At 39.1% G+C, this 17,714-nt stretch overlaps 1 protein-coding gene across 2 annotated transcripts in view; it reads right to left on the bottom strand.

Annotated features, from left to right (window-relative positions):
• NR2C2 (nuclear receptor subfamily 2 group C member 2) overlaps positions 1-17,714 on the bottom strand; it is a 100,547-nt gene that overhangs the window by 29,355 nt on the left and 53,478 nt on the right. For both annotated transcript variants that reach the window (XM_045812465.2, XM_045812464.2), the window contains one exon: positions 13,502-13,612. In XM_045812465.2, the coding sequence (XP_045668421.1) occupies positions 13,502-13,573 (72 nt within the window). In that variant the 5' untranslated portion in view covers positions 13,574-13,612. The remainder of the gene's footprint in view (positions 1-13,501; positions 13,613-17,714) is intronic.

The following is a 17,714-nucleotide window of genomic DNA, read 5'->3' as shown; positions in this document are numbered from 1 at the left end:
ACATTCACAAAATCTGAGATCTGCTTAGGTGGAGAAGCCAACCTGGAGGAACATTTACAAGTTAATTACAATGAATTGCTGGAGACTTAGCACAGACTAGGATGGGAGTAAGAAACTCCTGGGGGCCACAGTTTTAGGAGGGTCAGGGGTTTTAGATCTAGGAATCCCACGTGGCTCTCAAGGTGAAGAGATGAGAAAGATTTCCTGGTGGCTCTGGTAGGGGAAGGGAAAGAATTTTTATAAAATGAACTCAAAGGTTTCTTCTGTAAAATAAACACAGGCTTATTCCCCAGGTGAAAACACTTTACTTAAGTCTTATCCCACCTGGGGAAAGGGCATTTCTCCAACTCCAGCCCCCTCGGACCTTTCTATCTTAGAGAAGGGAGTGGGCAGTAAGGGAAATTAATACACACTTGTGAAGGTTACAGCCTGCAATATGATTTATAAGAAATATATATTTGGTCATTCAGATGACAAAAATGTATTTTTCAGATATATTTGATCTTCACCCACAGTTCCTAAAAATGCTTTAGAGCCATAAAAGTGAAACGAGTGTCTTGTTACTAATGAAGGTGACTTTTGGGACCCCTACCAAGGGCAGGAACTGGTTGCCAGAAGGATCAACCGTGTGATTAAAAGGTTGGAACTTTCAGTACCCCCCACCCCAGGTGGTAGGGGTGTGGGGGAGGAGCTGGAGGTTGAATCAGCCAGTGGTCAATTACTTAATCAATCATGCCTATGTAATAAAGCCTCCATAAAAACCCAAGAGAACAGCTTTTTGGCCCTTTACAGAGAACTTCCATGCATGGAGAACCAGAACACTTCCATGTGCCACCAAGCTGGCCCCAAGCTTCACGAGGACAGAAGCTCCCTTGTTTGGCACCTTGCCCAAGGTATCTTCATCTGGCTGGTGATCTGTATCCTTTAACAAACTGGTAAACATGAGTAAGTGCTTCCCTGAGTTCTGTGAGCTGCTCTAGCAAATTAATTGAACCTAAGAAGGTCACTGGAACCTCCAATCTGCAACTGGTTGGTCAGAAGCTCAGCTAATAGCCTGGGACTTGTGACTGGTGTCTGAGGTGAGAGTAGGGATCAGTCTTACAGGGCTGAATCATTAGTCTGTAGAATCTGATGCTATCTCTGCACTGATAGTGTCAGAACTGCTTGGTGTTGTGTATGCGGGACCCCTACAACCTGACCCCAAAGTTGGAACTGGGTCCTGGAACTCTTATACATAACCCAGGGACACAGGCCCACTAAATACTGAGATTTCATCATAAGATGACAGAATGCTTCCCCTTCCCGACACCTTACCACCCCACCAAGAGGGCTCTAGTGCACAGTGGATTACAGCTGGAAGAGCTTCAAGACACTCTCTGAGGAGGAGTATCCAAGGACGCCCAAAGTTAAGAGGAGAGACTAAGACAACGACACTAGAGGAATCTGAAGCCTCTGGACCTACAGCCACAGCAAACATCACACACAGTGAACATAAATCCTCATAGCAGGCTTAAATTTACCTCAGTTCTTACTACCTAACAGCAGATATTGTCTGGTTTTAAAAAGAATACATACAAGGCATGTCAAAAGGCAAGAAAAACACAACTGGAAGAGATAAAACAAGCATCAGAATCAGACTCCAAAAGGACAAAAATCTTGGAATGACCAAACAAGAAACTTAAAACAGAAAGATCAATATGTTAAGGTCTCTAGAGGAAAAAGTAGGCAACATGCAAGAACAGATGAGAAATATAAGAAGATGAAAATTCTCAGAAAGCAGGAAATGCTAGAAATCAAAAACAGTAACAGAAATGAAGAATGCCTTGATGGGCTCATCAGTACACTGGATACAACCAAGGAAAGAACCAGTAAGCTTAAAGACAGGTCAACAGAAACATCCCTAACTGAAATGCAAAGGGAAAAAACAATGAGGGAAAACAAAACAAAAAAACCAGAACAGAGTATCCAAGAACTATGGAACAATTTCAAGATATAACATATGCATAACTGGAATACCAGAGGGAGAATGAAGAAATATTTGAAGTAATAGTGGCTGAAAACTTTAAAAAAATTAATGACAAACACCAAAGCACAAATCTAGGAAGCTCAGAAAACATCAAGTGGATTAAATACTAAAATACTACATCTAGACATATCCTACTTGTAAGACCAAATACAAATTAAAGATATGAGGCTTAATTCTCCCTGTCAAAAATAAAGGAAGACTTCTTTCCCTCTCCCTTTCCTTTTAGAACTCTTTCTCTGTCTTCTTCATATGTATGTAAATCTTTATAATGGTTACATAAGCCTCTGGCCAGTCTCAAAACTCAGGAATGTTTTCTCAAGGATCTGAGAGCCATTATTTTGAAATGTAAACTTCAAGAGAGATAGCTCCCTTACCTCTTAGGCCTCTGGGAGAGTAAGGGCCTAACTCGGCACCCTGCCCCTATTTGCAAACTACCTCCCATCATAAGGATTTAAGAAAATCCCCCCCCCCTCCATCCCCAATAAAGCCAACTAACTAGCACAGGTGGGTCTCCGCAATTTCCATGATTAAGTTAGGATCTTGAAAACATGTATGATGTAATGGGTTGTACCTGCTCCGCTATATAAACAAGTCAAATTCCTTTCTGTCTTTGCAATTTCTTAGAAGACTGCCTGTAATGCACATCACATTCTGATTTAATGCTTACTAAAAAAAGAAAAGAAAAGAAAGAGGTACTTGGCTGGCTCAGTCAGTGGAGCATGTAACTCTTGATCTTGGGGTTGTGAGTCTGAGCCTCCATTAGGTATAGAGATTACTTAAAAATTAAATCTTAAAGCGAAGCAAAGCAAAGACAGAAGCCTGTTTTCTGTCTCTTCTACCTTTATGGAGAGGTTATCTGGGTTGGGGGAAGATTTTATTTTTTGAATTATATTTCATTAACATATTCAAACCATAGAAAACAAAAGACAAAGAGAAAATATATATATTTTTAAAGATTTTATTTATTTATTCGACGGAGATAGAGACAGCCAGCGAGAGAGGGAACACAAGCAGGGGGAGTGGGAGAGGAAGAAGCAGGCTAATAGCGGAGGAGCCTGATGTGGGGCTCGATCCCATTACGCCGGGATCACGCCCTGAGCCGAAGGCAGACGCTTAACCGCTGTGCCAGCCAGGCGCCCCAGACAAAGAGAAAATATTGAAAGAAGCTGGGGTGTGAAGGTGGGGGAAAGAGAAAGACCTCACCTATAGAGAAACAAGGGTAAGATTCATAGCAGATTTCTTATCAGAAACCACATAAGCCAGAAGATAGCAGAATGAAACAGTTTAAATGTTGAAAGAAAGAAACCACCAAAGCAGAATTGTATATTTGACAAAAGTAGCCCTCAAAAGTGAAGCAGAGTCCATCAGTGGATGATGACTGGATAAATTGTGGCATATCCATACAATGGGGTATTATTCAGCCATGAAAAGGAATGAAGTACTGATTCATGTGACATCATAGATAAATGAACATTATATGCTAAGTGAAAGAAGCTAGACACAAATGTCATACATATATGTATATGAAATGTCCAAAACTGATAAGTCCATAGAGACAGAATGTAGACTGGTGGTTGCCAGAGGCTAGGGGGAGGGGAAACAGGGAGAAGGAACAGGGAGAAACTGCTTAATGGATAAGGGGTTTTATGCTGGACTGATGGAAATAGATAAAGGTGGTGGTTGTACAACATTGTACATGTACTAAATGTCACTGAGCTGTTCACTTTAAAATGGTTAAATTTTTTTTTTATAAAGATTTCATTTCTTTATTTGAGAGAGGGAGCAAGAAAGAGAGCATGAGTAGGGGGGAGGAGCAGAGGGAGAGGAACAAGCAGAATCCCCGCAGAGCAGGGAGCCCGATGTTGGGCTCAATCCCAGGACTCTGGGATCATGACCTGGGCCAAAGGCAGACACTTAACTGACTGAGCCACCCAGGTGCCCCTAAAATGGTTAATTTTACATCCTATGAATTTCGCTGAAAATAATTTAAAAACAACAACAGAAAAGTCAAGGAGAAATACTTTCTCAGACAAACAAAAACTAAGAAAAGTCATCACCTGCAAACCTGCCCTGTAAAAAATGTTAAAGGCTTTTCTTCAGTTAGTAAATGATACAGGTTAAAACTTGGATGTACATAAAGAATGGAAGAACATTGTAGGAATAAGTTAAAGTCAAATAAATTGTATTTTCTTATTCCTAATTGATCTAAAAAATAACTGTTTAAGTTAGTAATAGTAACAATATACTGGGTGATTACAGCATGTGGGTAAGTGAAATGAATGACAGCAATGTCACAAAGGATGGGAATTGGGAACACTGTTACAAGGAACCTGTATTACATGTGAAACAGTATAGTATCATTTGAAGGTAGGCTTATAAAATAATTACTGTAAACTTGAGCAACAACTGAAAACATTTGTAAAGATGTAGATTTGATACATTTTTTTTTAAGATTTTATTTATTTATTTGACAGAGAGAGACAGCCAGCGAGAGAGGGAACACAAGCAGGGGGAGTGGGAGAGGAAGAAGCAGGCTCATAGCGGAGGAGCCTGAAGTGGGGCTCGATCCCATAACGCTGGGATCACGCCCTGAGCCGAAGGCAGACGCTTAACCGCTGTGCCACCCAGGCGCCCCAGATTTGATACATTAAGAGAGAAAAGGGATCATATAAGTTGCTCAATCAGAACCAGATAAAGCAGAAAAAGGAGCCTCTGGCAACAAAGAGAAAACAGTTACGCACATGGTTGGTATTAATCCAAATATATCCATAACCACTTTAAATGTGGATGTTTACATATACCACTAAAAGACTAAGACTTGTTTGGTTAAAAAAAGAAGACCCAACTATAAATTGTCAACAGGAAACCCTAGACACAGACAGATCAAAAGTAAAGGCATGGAGTAAGACACCATGCTATCATTAATCAAAAGACAGCTGGAGTAACAGAATTGAATTTAAAGACAAAGAAGACTTCAGAACAAGGAAAATATCAGGCATAAAGAGAGGCATTACATGATGATAAATGGGTCGATTCCCCAAAATACATAACAATCCTAAACATGTATGCACCTAACAACCGAGCTTCAAAATACATGAGGCAAAAACTGGTAAAACTGCCAAGGAGAAATACAGAAATCAAATATTATAGTTGTAGATATCACTGTTTCCCTGTCAGCAAGGTAGATTAAGCAGGCAGAAAAATCAATAAGGATATAGTTCACTTGGACAGCACTATCAATCAACCTGATATAACTGACATTTATAAAGTAATAGTTCTAACAACAGTAGGGTACACATTCTTCTCAAGCCTGCATGGAACATTCAGTAAGACAGATCACACTCTGGGCCACAGAATATACCTTAAGATAAAATAGGAATCCAAAAGTACATTCTTAGACCACAATGGAATTAAACTAGAAATCAATAATAGAAAAATAGTTTTTAAAAATCCCCACACATTTAGAAATTAAACAACACAGAAGAAGTCTCAAAAAAATTTAAAATATTTTGAACCAAATGGAGTCCACAGCAGAGGCCCGGGCCATAAATCTCTATTTGGGAATTACTAGTATAAAATGACATTTAAGCCACGGGCTCAGAGAAAATACAGAGAAGAGATAGCCTAGAATGGAGTCCTGAGGGATTTCAACATCTAGCAGTCTGGCAGAGAAGGTGCAGCAAAGAACTACAGCCAATACTATAACAGCCCAGAATCATTTCCTATTTTATATATTTCTTATTTTTATAAGTTATTTCCTGTAAGCTTTCCAAATATTATTCCTCCTATTAAACAGATACTTAGCTGGTTGACTGATCTTGGATATTTCAGTGCAGTGGGTCTAGAAAAGCCTAATATTTTAAGGTATGTATTTACACTTGGATCATAAAGTACATTTAATGTAAAAGATAATCATAATAAAATTAGATATAACTTTCAAAAAGCCTATTGGTTGAAAAGTAAAGGGGGTAGAGTTATGGCAAAAGATGGGGAAAAAAGTACTTTATTATTTATGATTATATAAAATTTAAGTATCAGCTTGGATACTCAAAAACAGAGTAATTTTTATTACATATTTATGGATGAATAAGTAACAGAAATGCAAAACTTATACACCAGTGATATTTCACCTACAGAACTAAAAAAGACTAAACAGTATATACAGCCTAATACATAGTTAAGTGTGCAGGGAAATGGGCACCCTCAAATTGGGCTAGTGGGAATATAAGTTGGCACAACCTCTTTGGAAGGCAGTCTGTAAGTGACTGTCAAAATTACACATGGACAACTCAGCTAACATCACACTCAATGATGAAAAGCTAAAAGCTTTTCCTCCAATATCAGGAATAAGACAAAGATGCCTACTGTTGCTGCTTTTATTCAACATAGTACTAGAAGTCCTAGCCAGTGCAATTAGGCAAGAAAATAAGTAAAAGGCATCCAGATTGAAAAGGAAGAGGTAAAACTGTCAATATTTGCAGATGCCATGATATTATGCATAGAAAATCATAAAGACAAGGGGCCCTGGGTGGCACAGTTAAGCGCCTGACACTTGATCTCAGCTCAGGTCTTGATCTCAGGGTTGTGAAGAGTAGAGAAGGGGAGGGGAGGGGATCCTAAAGACTTCACCAAAAAACTGTTAGAACAGGCAAATTTGGCAAAGCTGCAGGATACAAAATCAAACTACAAAAATCTGTTGTGTAGGGGCTCCTGGGTGGCTCAGTTGGTTGGGTGTCTGTCTTCAGCTCAGGTCATGATCCCAGAGTACTAGGATCAAGCCCTGCATCAGGCTCCTTGCTTGGTAGGGAGCCTGCTTCTCCCTCTCCTTCTGCCTGTTGCTCCCCCTGCTTGTGCTCTCTCTCTGTCAAATAAATGGATAAAATCTTAAAAAAAAATTAAAAAATAAAAATTATTTAAAAAAATCTGTTGTGTTTCTATAATACACTAATATGAAACTATCACAAAGAGAAATTAAGAAAACAATCTTATGGGGCACCTGGGTGGCTCAGTCGTTAAGCATCTGCCTTCAGCTCAGGTCATGATCCCAGGGTCCTGGGATGGAGCCCCGAGTCAGGCTCCCTGCTCAGCGGGAAGCCTGCTTCTCCCTCTCCTTCTGCTTGTGTTCCCTCTCTTGCTGTGTCTCTGTCAAGTAAATAAAATCTTAAAAAAAAGAAAAAGAAAAGAAAACAATCTTATTTACAATTGCATCAAAAAGAATAAAATACCAGGAAAAAATTTAACCAAGAAGGTAAAAGAGCTGCACACTAAAAGCTGTAAGACATTAATAAAAGAAACCAAAAACACAAATAAATAGAAAAATATTCTGTGCTCATAAATTGGAAGAGTTAATACTGTCAAAATGTCTACACTACCCAAAGCAATCAGATTCAATGCAATTCCTATCAAAATTCCAATGGCATTTTTCACAGAAATAGAACAAAGCAATCCTAAAATTTGCATGGAACCACAAAAGACCAATAGCCAAAGCAACCTTGAGAATAAAAGAACAAAGCTGGAGGCATCACGTTCCCTGATTTCAAAATTTCAAAATAGCTATATTAAAAGCTATAGTAATCAAAACAGTATAGTACTGGCATAAAAACAGACATGTAGATGAATGGCAAAGAAGAAAGAGCCCAGAAATAAACACACACATATATGGTCAGTTAAGTTATGACAAAGGAGTCAAGAATATACCACGGGGAAAGGACAGCCTCTTCAGTAAGTGAATAATATCGGGAAAACTGGACAGCCAAATGCAGAAGAATGAAACAGGACTATTATTCTACACCATAAACAAAGATCAACTCAAAATCAAAGGAAGACTCGGGGTGCCTGGGTGCTCAGTCGGTTGGTTAAGTGTCTGTCTCCTGATTTTGGCTCAGGTCATGATCTCAGGGTCGTGAGACTGAGCCCCACGTCAGGCTCCCTGCTCAGCACAGAGTCTGTGTGGCATTCTCTCTCCCTCTCCCTCTGTACCCACACCCCAACTCACATTCTCTCTCTCTTTCTCAAATAAAGTCTTAAAAAAAAAATCAAGGGAAGATTTGACTTTAAGACCTGAAACCATAAAACTCCTAGAAGAAAACATAAAAGAAAGTAAACTTGACATCCGTTTTGGTGATTTGACACCAAAACCAAAAATAAACAAGTGAAACCTATATGAGACTAAAAAGCTTCTGCACAGCAGAGGAAACCATCAACAGAATGAAAAAACCTACTGAATGGGAGAAAATATCTGTAAATTATATATCTGTTAAGGGGTTAGTATCCAAATTATATAAAAAACTCAACTACCTCAACAGCAAAAACCAAACTGATTAAAAAATGGGCAGAGGATCTGAATAGATGCTTTCTAAAAGAAGACAAAGTTGGCCAACAGGGACTGAAAAGATGCTCAACATCATCAGGGAAATGCAAATCGAAACCACAATGAGATATCACTTCGCACCTGTCAGAATGGCTAGTATCAAATAATAATAATAAAAAAAAGGCAACACGTGTTGGCAAGGATGTGGAGAAAAAGGGGCCCTCATGCACAGCTGGTAGGAATATAAATTGGTGCAGCCACTAAGGAAAACAGTGGCTTTAATTTTTAAAAAAATTAAAAATAGAACTATCATATAATTCAGCAATTCCACTTCTGGGTATTTATCCAAGGAAAACAAAAACACTAGCTCAAAAAGATATATGCACCTCCATGCTCATTGCAGCATTATTTACAATTGTCAACATATGGAAACAATCTAAGTGTCTATAGACGGAAGAGTAGATGAAGAAAATGTAGTGTGTGTGTGTGTGTGTATTTACTGATATACAATTGAGTATTATATTATACAGCCATAAAAAAGAATGTAATTTTGCCATCTGCGACAACATGGACAGCCCTTGAGAGCAGTATGCTAAGTGAAATAAGTCAAAGAAAGACAAAGACAAATACTATATGATCTCACATGTGGAATATTTAAAAAAAAAAAAAAAAAAGAGCTCATAGATACAGACCACAGATTGGTGGCTCCCTGAAATGGGGAGGTAAGGAGGGGGGTCAAAATGGGCAAAGGAGGTCAAAAGGTACATATTTCCAGTTATAAAATAAATGTCATGGGGATGCAATATACAGCAAGTTAACTATAGTTAATAAAACTGTGTTGCATACTTGAAAATTGCTAAGACAGCAGATCTTTAAAAAGTTTTTAGTATGAGAAAAAAAAATGTCTAACCGCGTATGGTGATGGATGGTAACCAGACTTACTGTTGGTGATCATTTCACAATATATACAAATATCAAACCATTACATTGGGATGCCTGGGTGACTCAGTCTGTTGGGTGTCTGCCTTCTGCTCAGGTCATGATCCCAGGGTCCTGGGATCAAGTCCCACATTGGGCTCCCTGCTCAGCGGGGAGTCTGCTTCTCCCTCTCTCCCTCCCCCCTGCTCGAGCTCTCTCTTGTGCACACACACACACACTCTCTCTCAAATAAATAAATAAAATCTTGAAAAAAAATCATTATGTTGTATACCTGAAGCTAATATGATGTAATAGGTCAATTACACCTCAAAAAAAAAAAATTACACATGGTTACATCCTTTCTCCCAGCAATCCTAGTTTGAGGAACTGATTCTACAGATGTGCTAAATTAAACAGGTAAAAAGTATTCACTGCAGCATCCATGGGATATCACAATTGCCACTCAAGAGAATGAAGGAGCTATTTCTACTACACAGAACTACCTCTAAGAGATGTTAAAACAAAAGAGTAAGGTGTAGAACAGTACAGAAAAATGTCCACATGCATGAAAAATACGCTGTACATATTTACATGTATGCTTTTGGTCTCTATGTACAGCCTGTCTCTGAAACAACAAATAAGCAATATGGTAATGGTGGCTACCTCCTGGGAGCAACCTGGGTGACTTGGGGAAGAGGAGGAAGGGAGATGCATCATTTACTCTGCACCCTGTTTGGTGCCGTGTGATTCTGTTACAACAATGAGTACCTGAGGGGGGCCAGGAGAACATCAGAGCAAGAAAGGAAACGTCAGATGGCTGAGGACATGGAAAGGACAGAGAACAAGTACTGGCATTCAAAAAGGGATGTGCCGGAATAAAGAGCTAGTAGAAGAGAGAAATAGGGAAGGAAGTGCTTTAAGAACCCAAGTAAAGATTTCAAACTCTTAAAAAATACATAATGGCAGAAGTCCTTCCTAGTAAAATGTGAAACTTCAATATATAAAGTAGATAAAACAAGTATTTTATCACATATTTTATAAGTTCAAATTCAAACATTTCCTTAGGTCAAACACTGAATACGATGCTCTCAAAACACAAACTTGAAACGGGGAGTATAGGAGTATCTCAGGCAAACCTTAAAATACCCAGAAACAGCAAGAGAAGCTTTATACCAAGGTCTGCCCTCAACCATGAACATGGCAGTACAAGAGAGCACACCAGTGACCTCCAGCATGTCAAATTTGGTATATGACATGTTCAAGTATGTTTTCTTTTAATCTATCTTGATTACTTTAAAAGCCGGATTAAAAAAAAAAAATTGAACCTAATGTTTGTCATGTGGGGAGCAATAAAGACAAAATTTGCAAACCACTGGCCTGGAAACACTGCATTATGATGAAAACCTATGAGATTTATTGAGAAGCTACCTTGTGATTGGATGGGTTCAATTAAGCCTCATTCTCAGACAAGTGGGTGCTCTCCTATGGCTCTTTTTATCTCCCTATCTCCTTCCACAGCCCCCACCCTAGACCTCTGTATCCCCAAACAATGGCTCTCAACTCCAGCCACTAGAGGCTACTTCCCCCAGCCTTCCCGCTTGGCCCCAAAGCCCTTTGCAGCCATTAGGATGACAAGATACTGATAGATACAAGTCTATGTTCCAGATCACTATCCGCTGGCCTGTGTAACTAGATATGTTGGTCTTGTGTTCACTGTCACCTTATTATCATTATTAAAAACAATAACATGAATTCTGGAATGGGAGAAAACAGCTATAAAGGACTTAACTAGGACAACTGATGACATTTTAGAATATGACTATGGATTAGATAATGGCATGTTTCAATATTCAATTCCCTGATTTTGATAACTGTATTGTGATTACATAAGAAAACGTCATTGTTCTTAGAAAATACATACTGAAATATTTAGGGCAAAGAGGTGTGATACCTCTATTCTCAAATGATTCAGAAAAAATGTATGTACATTCACTTCACACAACTGGTGAATCTGGATAGATATAAAGGATTTCCATGTACTATTTTCTGTAAGTTTGAAATTATATGAAAACAAAACTTAAAAAATTATAACTCAGTTGCTAACATTGGTATTTGCTTCCTATAAGTCTGCAAGCATTTAATCCTTTTAAAATGCTACTAAATAGGTACTATTATTGTTGTCATTTTATAGCTATAGAGGTTACAGAAACTTTCTCCAGAGTCACACAGCTGAGTGACGACAAGATTTGATCCTAAGTCTGTTCCATTCAGAGCCAAAGCTCTTAAATGTCCCCTAGCCCCTATCACCCTTACTGTATAATCTTCCCCCCCAAGTTTATCACAGAAGTCACCATTTGGGTTCTAAGCATTGTTATTCATGAAAACACCATAGCATTTATTCTCTTCCCAGGCCTCAGGGCTTGGAGATTCATCACTGAAATCAGGGCTAGAAATGAAAACTTAACTGAAGCCATCACCACCAACATCAAGAACCAAAAAATCATCCTATAACCCTAATTTTTCTTAAAAACAAAAACCAAAACAAAACAGAAACAAACCAAACCTTGAAATATAGTCAGTTCAGCTGCACTTAGGATATGTCCAATTTTATTCACAATGAAAAGATTTCAACTATATTTACTATATACAGAACTCATGCCAAAGAGTTATCTTCCCCAGAGAGACTAGAAGCTCAAAACCAAGCATCTATTCTACAGGACTTCTGTTCAAGGGACCATACTGCATTCCAGCCAGGATGGCAGTGTCACCATGGGCCAAGCACCATGGCATGGGGATAGCCCACTGTAAGGAATGGGATACTAGAACCGCCCTAAGGAAAAGATACTCTTCTCATACCGATATGAGGGGAAAGGTGTACTCTCTTGATACATACATTAGCTACCGACAGTCTCCTAGGGAACTTTCTATGTTCTCATCTGCCCTCAAATGGTTGTGAGCCCGTGATGTATAGGCCATGATTAAATGCAGATAGCTCCTTTCCCAGAGTTAGGAGAGTTTGTAGGCGGAATCCTAACACGTACTCCACAAAACTATAAAGGACCCATTTTCAAGTCATAATGAGCAAATAAGAACAAAATAAAAGAGGAAAAATAATCTGGCTATAGAGTTTCTAATTCTGAGGAATAGTAAAACCTTGTTAATGCTGGGCCTATTATTTCTGAATTTCCAAACACTCAGATACGTGTTTCCTACTGGTGTGAAGTTAAAATGACTCATGTGAGCTTCCGTGTTTATGATAAAATGTTATGCAATACATACATAATAGGAATATAATCTTTAATGTCTTTCATTTTACTTATTAGAACTCTTCTATGTTTAGTTTATAATAGTCCATAAAATCACTTTAAAGAGTGGGTAAACATTACAGAAATTATCTAGTTATGATACCATCCTGTTCACTTATACTGAACTTGGAATAAACTATGAATGAAGCAATCCTTTTACTTATTCACTCAAATTACCTGTCCACCCTGGTATTCTCTCAAACTCGTGTTATGTAACTAATATTTTTTCTGTCATTCATCTTTGTTTTTTGGTTTGGCCTTTTGATTCAGCTTGTTGAGGTAACTTTGAATCTTTAATCTGTGTGCCATCAACATATTATCCCTTCCTCCCAACTTGTTGACCATGATTTCAATACACACATCTTCTCTTTGTTCAATGGGCCAGAGGCAGGTTCAGAGCCCTGGGGAAGACTAAACCTATCATAAGTGAATGCCAATTAGTTAATAACAATAATACTAGCAATAATTATTGCACATAGATAATTAGTACATATTGAACATTAGTATGTGGCCAGTCACTGTTCTAAGCACTTTATAAGCAATACCCCATTGATTCCTCACACTAACCTTATGAAGTTTATGTACATTTTCTAAATGAAAAAAAGTGAGGCACTGAAAAGTTAATTTTCAAGATCAAAATAGCTAAAAAGTAGGGCACTACTAGGACATACTGCCTCTCAATTTGGAAGCACCTAAGTATGTAAATGGTACATTGATCCCAATAGTTTCAAACAAGAGTTTAGACTTTTACGTTAAAGGTAAGTTAGTTCAATCAATGTAAACTTTTTCTTTTTTAAAGAATAAATGAGGTTGTATTGTACTTGATGCCCAAGAAGCACAACTCCTTAGTGAATTCCCAAGGCAGGTTGTTCTGGAAAGAATTCAGAAGGCAGGACTACCTTTGGGCAGGTGGCTGGAACCAAGTGGGATTGGTGCAGGTACCTGAATTCGCTGAGGTGAAGCTACCGCAGAGTCGGTGGAGATTATCTGGATGCGCGGGGAGGGGCTGGTCATCCCTGGAGATTCCGGCCGAGAGGTCTGTGTCCGCGGTACCTATAGGGGAGAAGTGGACTGGATCACAAGGGAGCTCAGAAAAACGCCCAATGGTGTCTCGGGCATGCCTCTTGCTTTCACTGTGGTTTTGAGAAATAAAGTTGAGTAGTTCTGGTGTTGTACACAGAATGACAAATGACAAAACTAATGAGATACTGCCACAGATGGCTGTAAGAAAATACAATCTTAAAAGAGCTATTTCTAATGTTGAAAATGCAAAAACAAATAACCACCCCCACCATAAAACAAAAAAATTCCCACAAAAAACACAGAGGAATTTCAAATCTGCTCTATATAACTTTAATAAATAAATAGCTGCTAGAGTAACTTTTTAGAAATGACCTTTGAATGTTTTCATGGTCTCCAAAACCAGCTGTAAAACACTCCTTTACGATGACAGTTTCCAGAAGAAAGGCTCTCATAACACCACAAAGGATGGCAAAAAGAAACAGCACTACACTGAAAAACTACTTGTGAAAGAGTCCTGGTAATCCTCCAGTCCCACTGGGATGGGGCTGGGAAAAGCCTATCAATTATACAAAGGTCTGGAATTTAGTTAATACCCACCAAAGATAAGGTTCAAGGTTCTGAGTGGTCATCTGGGCACCTGAAGTGGGCAGTTATTATTTTTCCTTGAATAAAAGTATACCATGGGGTGATTGGGTGGCTTAGGTGGTTAAGCGACTGACTCTTGATTTTGGCTCAGGTCATGATCTCAGGGTCATGAGATCAAGCCCCATGTCGGCTCCACACTGGGCATGGAGCCTGCTTAAGATTCTCTCTTAAGGGGTGCCTGGGTGGCTCAGTCGGTTAAGTGTCTGCCTTCGGCTAAGGTCATGATCCCAGGGTCCTGGGATCGAGCCCCACATAGGGCTCCCTGCTCAGCAGGGAGCCTGCTTCTCCCTCTCCTCCCCACTCATGCTCTCTCTCTCTCTCTCAAATAAATAAATAAATAAATAAAATCTTTAAAAAAAAAAAAAAGGTTCCCTTTTAAGATTCTCCCTCTCCCCTGCCCCTCCACGTTCGCATATGCTTGCTCTTAAAAAAAAAAAAAAAAGTATATCATGAACGAATGCTTTATAAACTTCCAAACAACAGGAGAGGGAACACTTCTCAATTCATTCTATGTAACCAAAACTAGGCAAAGACATCACAAGAAAAGAAAACCACAGACCAATATTCTTATGAATATAGGTGTAACAATCCTCAGTAAAACATCAGCAAACTGAATCCAGAGGCATATAAAAAATTATACACCATGAGGGCACTTGGGAGGCTCAGGTTAAGTTGGTTGGTTAAGCAGCTGCCTTTGGCTTAAGTCATGAACTTGGGGAGCCCTGCATTGGCCTCCCTGCTCAGTGGGGAGTCTGTTTCTCCCTCTCCCTCTGCCCCTCTCCCTTCTCCCTCTCTCTCTCTCTCTTGCTAATAAATAAAATCTTAAAAAAAAATTATATACCATGACCATGTAGGGATTTACCCCAGAAATACAAGCTTGGCTCACCATACGTATATAATGTAATAACACTGTATAACAGAGGATAAAAGCCTCAACATCTCAATTGACACAGAAAAACCATTTGACAAAACCCAACACCATTTCACAACAAAAGCATTCAACTAACTAGAAACAAAGTTCTCAATCTGGGGCCCCTGGGTGGCTCAGTTGGTTAAGCATCTGCCTTCAGCTCAGGTCTGATCTCAGGTCCTGGGAAGGAGCCCTGCGTTGGCCTCCCTGCTCAGTGGGGAGTGTATCCCCCTGTCTCATTTTCTTTTTCTCTCTCAAGTAAATAAAATCTTTAAAAAAAAAGGAGAAAGTTCTCAATCTGATAAAAGAGTATCTATAAAATATAGCTAACACAATACTTAATGGTAAAAGACTGATAGCTTTCTTTAAAAAAAAAAGATTTATTTATTTATTTGAGAGAGAGAGAGCATGTGCAAGAGCGGGGGTGGGGTGAAGGGGGGTTGGGAGGAGGGGCAGAGTGAGAGAGAGAATCTTTTTTTTTTTTTTTAATAATGATTTTTTATTATATTATGTTAGTCACCATACAGTACATCCCCGGTTTCCGATGTAAGGCTCGATGATTCATTAGTTGTGTATAACACCCAGTGCACCATGCAATACGTGCCCTCCTTACTACCCGTCACCGGCCTATCCCATTCCCCCATCCCCCTCCCCTCTGTAGCCCTCAGTTTGTTACTCATAGTCCATAGTCGAGAGAGAGAATCTTAAGTAGGCTCCATGCCCGGCACAGAGCCTCACGGGGCTCGATCTCATGACCTGAGTTGACACCAAGAGTTAGTTGCTCAACCATTTGTGTCACCCAGGCACCCCGACACTACCAGGTTTCTTCCTAAGATCAGGAACCAGACAAAGATGTCTGCCTTTGCCACATGCACTCAACACTGTATTGGAGGTTCTAGTGAGGGCAATTAGGGAAGAAAAAGAAAGAAAGAAAGAAAAGCATTCAGACTTGGAAAGGAAGAAGGAATACTCTCTATTTAGATGATAAAATCATGACATGACATGATCATACAGAAAATCCTATAAAAAAAAACAACAAAACTATTAGAGCTAATACATAAGTCCCAAGGTTGGAGGATACAAGATCAACAGAAAAATCAACTGTATTTCTATACAGCTGCAAAGAAAAACCAGAAAATGAAATTAAAGAAATATTCCCATTTACCATAGCGTTGAAAATAGGAATAAATACATCAAAAGAAGTGTTAAGGCTTATACTCTGAAAACTATACATCATTGAAAGAAATTAAAGAAGGACTAAATAAATGTAAAGATGTCTGTGTTCATGGATCAGAACATTAATACTGTTAAGCTCTCAATACTACCCAATCTGCTCTACAGATTTAGCATAACTGCTATCAAAATTCCAGCTGCTTTTATTACATATATGGACAAGCTGATCCAAAATTTATATGAATATCCAAGGGATCCAAAAGAGCCAAAACAATCTCTGTTTTGAGTTAGGGGACTCACACTTTCTGATGCAAAAACTTATTATAAAGCTAGAGTAACCAAAATGGTGTGGTACTGGCATAAAAACAGATATTTAGACCAATAAAACAGAATAAAGAGCCCAAAAATAAACCCTCACATACATGGTCAAATGATTTTCCATAAAAGTGCCATGACAATTCAATGGAGAAAAGAGAGTCTTTTCAAAAAATGGTGATGAAGCATCTGAACACAACACACATAAGAATGACACTGGACCCCTCCCTCATACTATACAGGAAAAAATTAATTTGAGAGAAGACTCTGGGAAGATGGCAGAGCAGGAAGCACCAGGAATCTGCCTCCCCACCTAAACCTTAACTGCACTGGTGGACTCCGTCTGATGTAACTATTTTGGGACTTGGGAATCTATTTGATATTGAAGGCTTGCAACTTTAGGGGAAGGTTTGGACAATAAATTACAGTTAATTTCTGTCAATTTCAGCTCTTAGCACAGTAGCAGTTGCCCAGCCTCCACCTCTGCTCTGAAGCTAGCATCTGTGCACATGTTCTTGAAACAGCTTGACACAGCTTATGCAAGCCTATGTGGGCAAAAAGGACCTTTGACCTCCAAATATTGGGGATGTATGCTCCAGTCGCTGGTAGTTCTGATCACAGAGGTACAGATAAAGAGGGGGCAGCCACTGTTGCTGTTCTTCCTCCTCCTGTTCCAAGCCCCTCCATCTCTAGCTTAAGCAATTCCAAGGGTTGGATTATTTCTCCCTACACCCTCATTTTTCTTTTTCCTCTTTTGGGATCCCAACATTAAAGACAAGGACACTGGAAAGCAAATGCATATACAGGGAAAATTACAAAGTGACTGTACATGTCCAGGGAAAGGTACATGTCCAGAGAAAAGACTTTAAAAGACTTTAAGTTTACACATCAGGATGATCCTTGGCACTGAGACAGACTACAACATTAAAAGCAAACAAAAAAAGAAAAACCCCATAACAAAACCCTGCAAATCCTAGGAAGGGGGGAGAATCTGATTTCCAGAGTTACCACGTTATTAGATTCAAATATCCAGTTTTCAACAACAACAAAAAATCACAAGGCATACAAAGAAACAGGAAGGTATGGGCC

The sequence above is a fragment of the Ursus americanus genome, chromosome 14 (genome assembly GCF_024610735.1).
Source record: "Ursus americanus isolate L20-20 chromosome 14, mUrsAme1.1.p, whole genome shotgun sequence".
Classification (NCBI taxonomy): Eukaryota; Metazoa; Chordata; class Mammalia; order Carnivora; family Ursidae; genus Ursus; species Ursus americanus.
The sequence above is the reverse complement of the archived record's forward strand: the minus strand, read 5'-3'. Positions and strand labels throughout refer to the sequence as shown.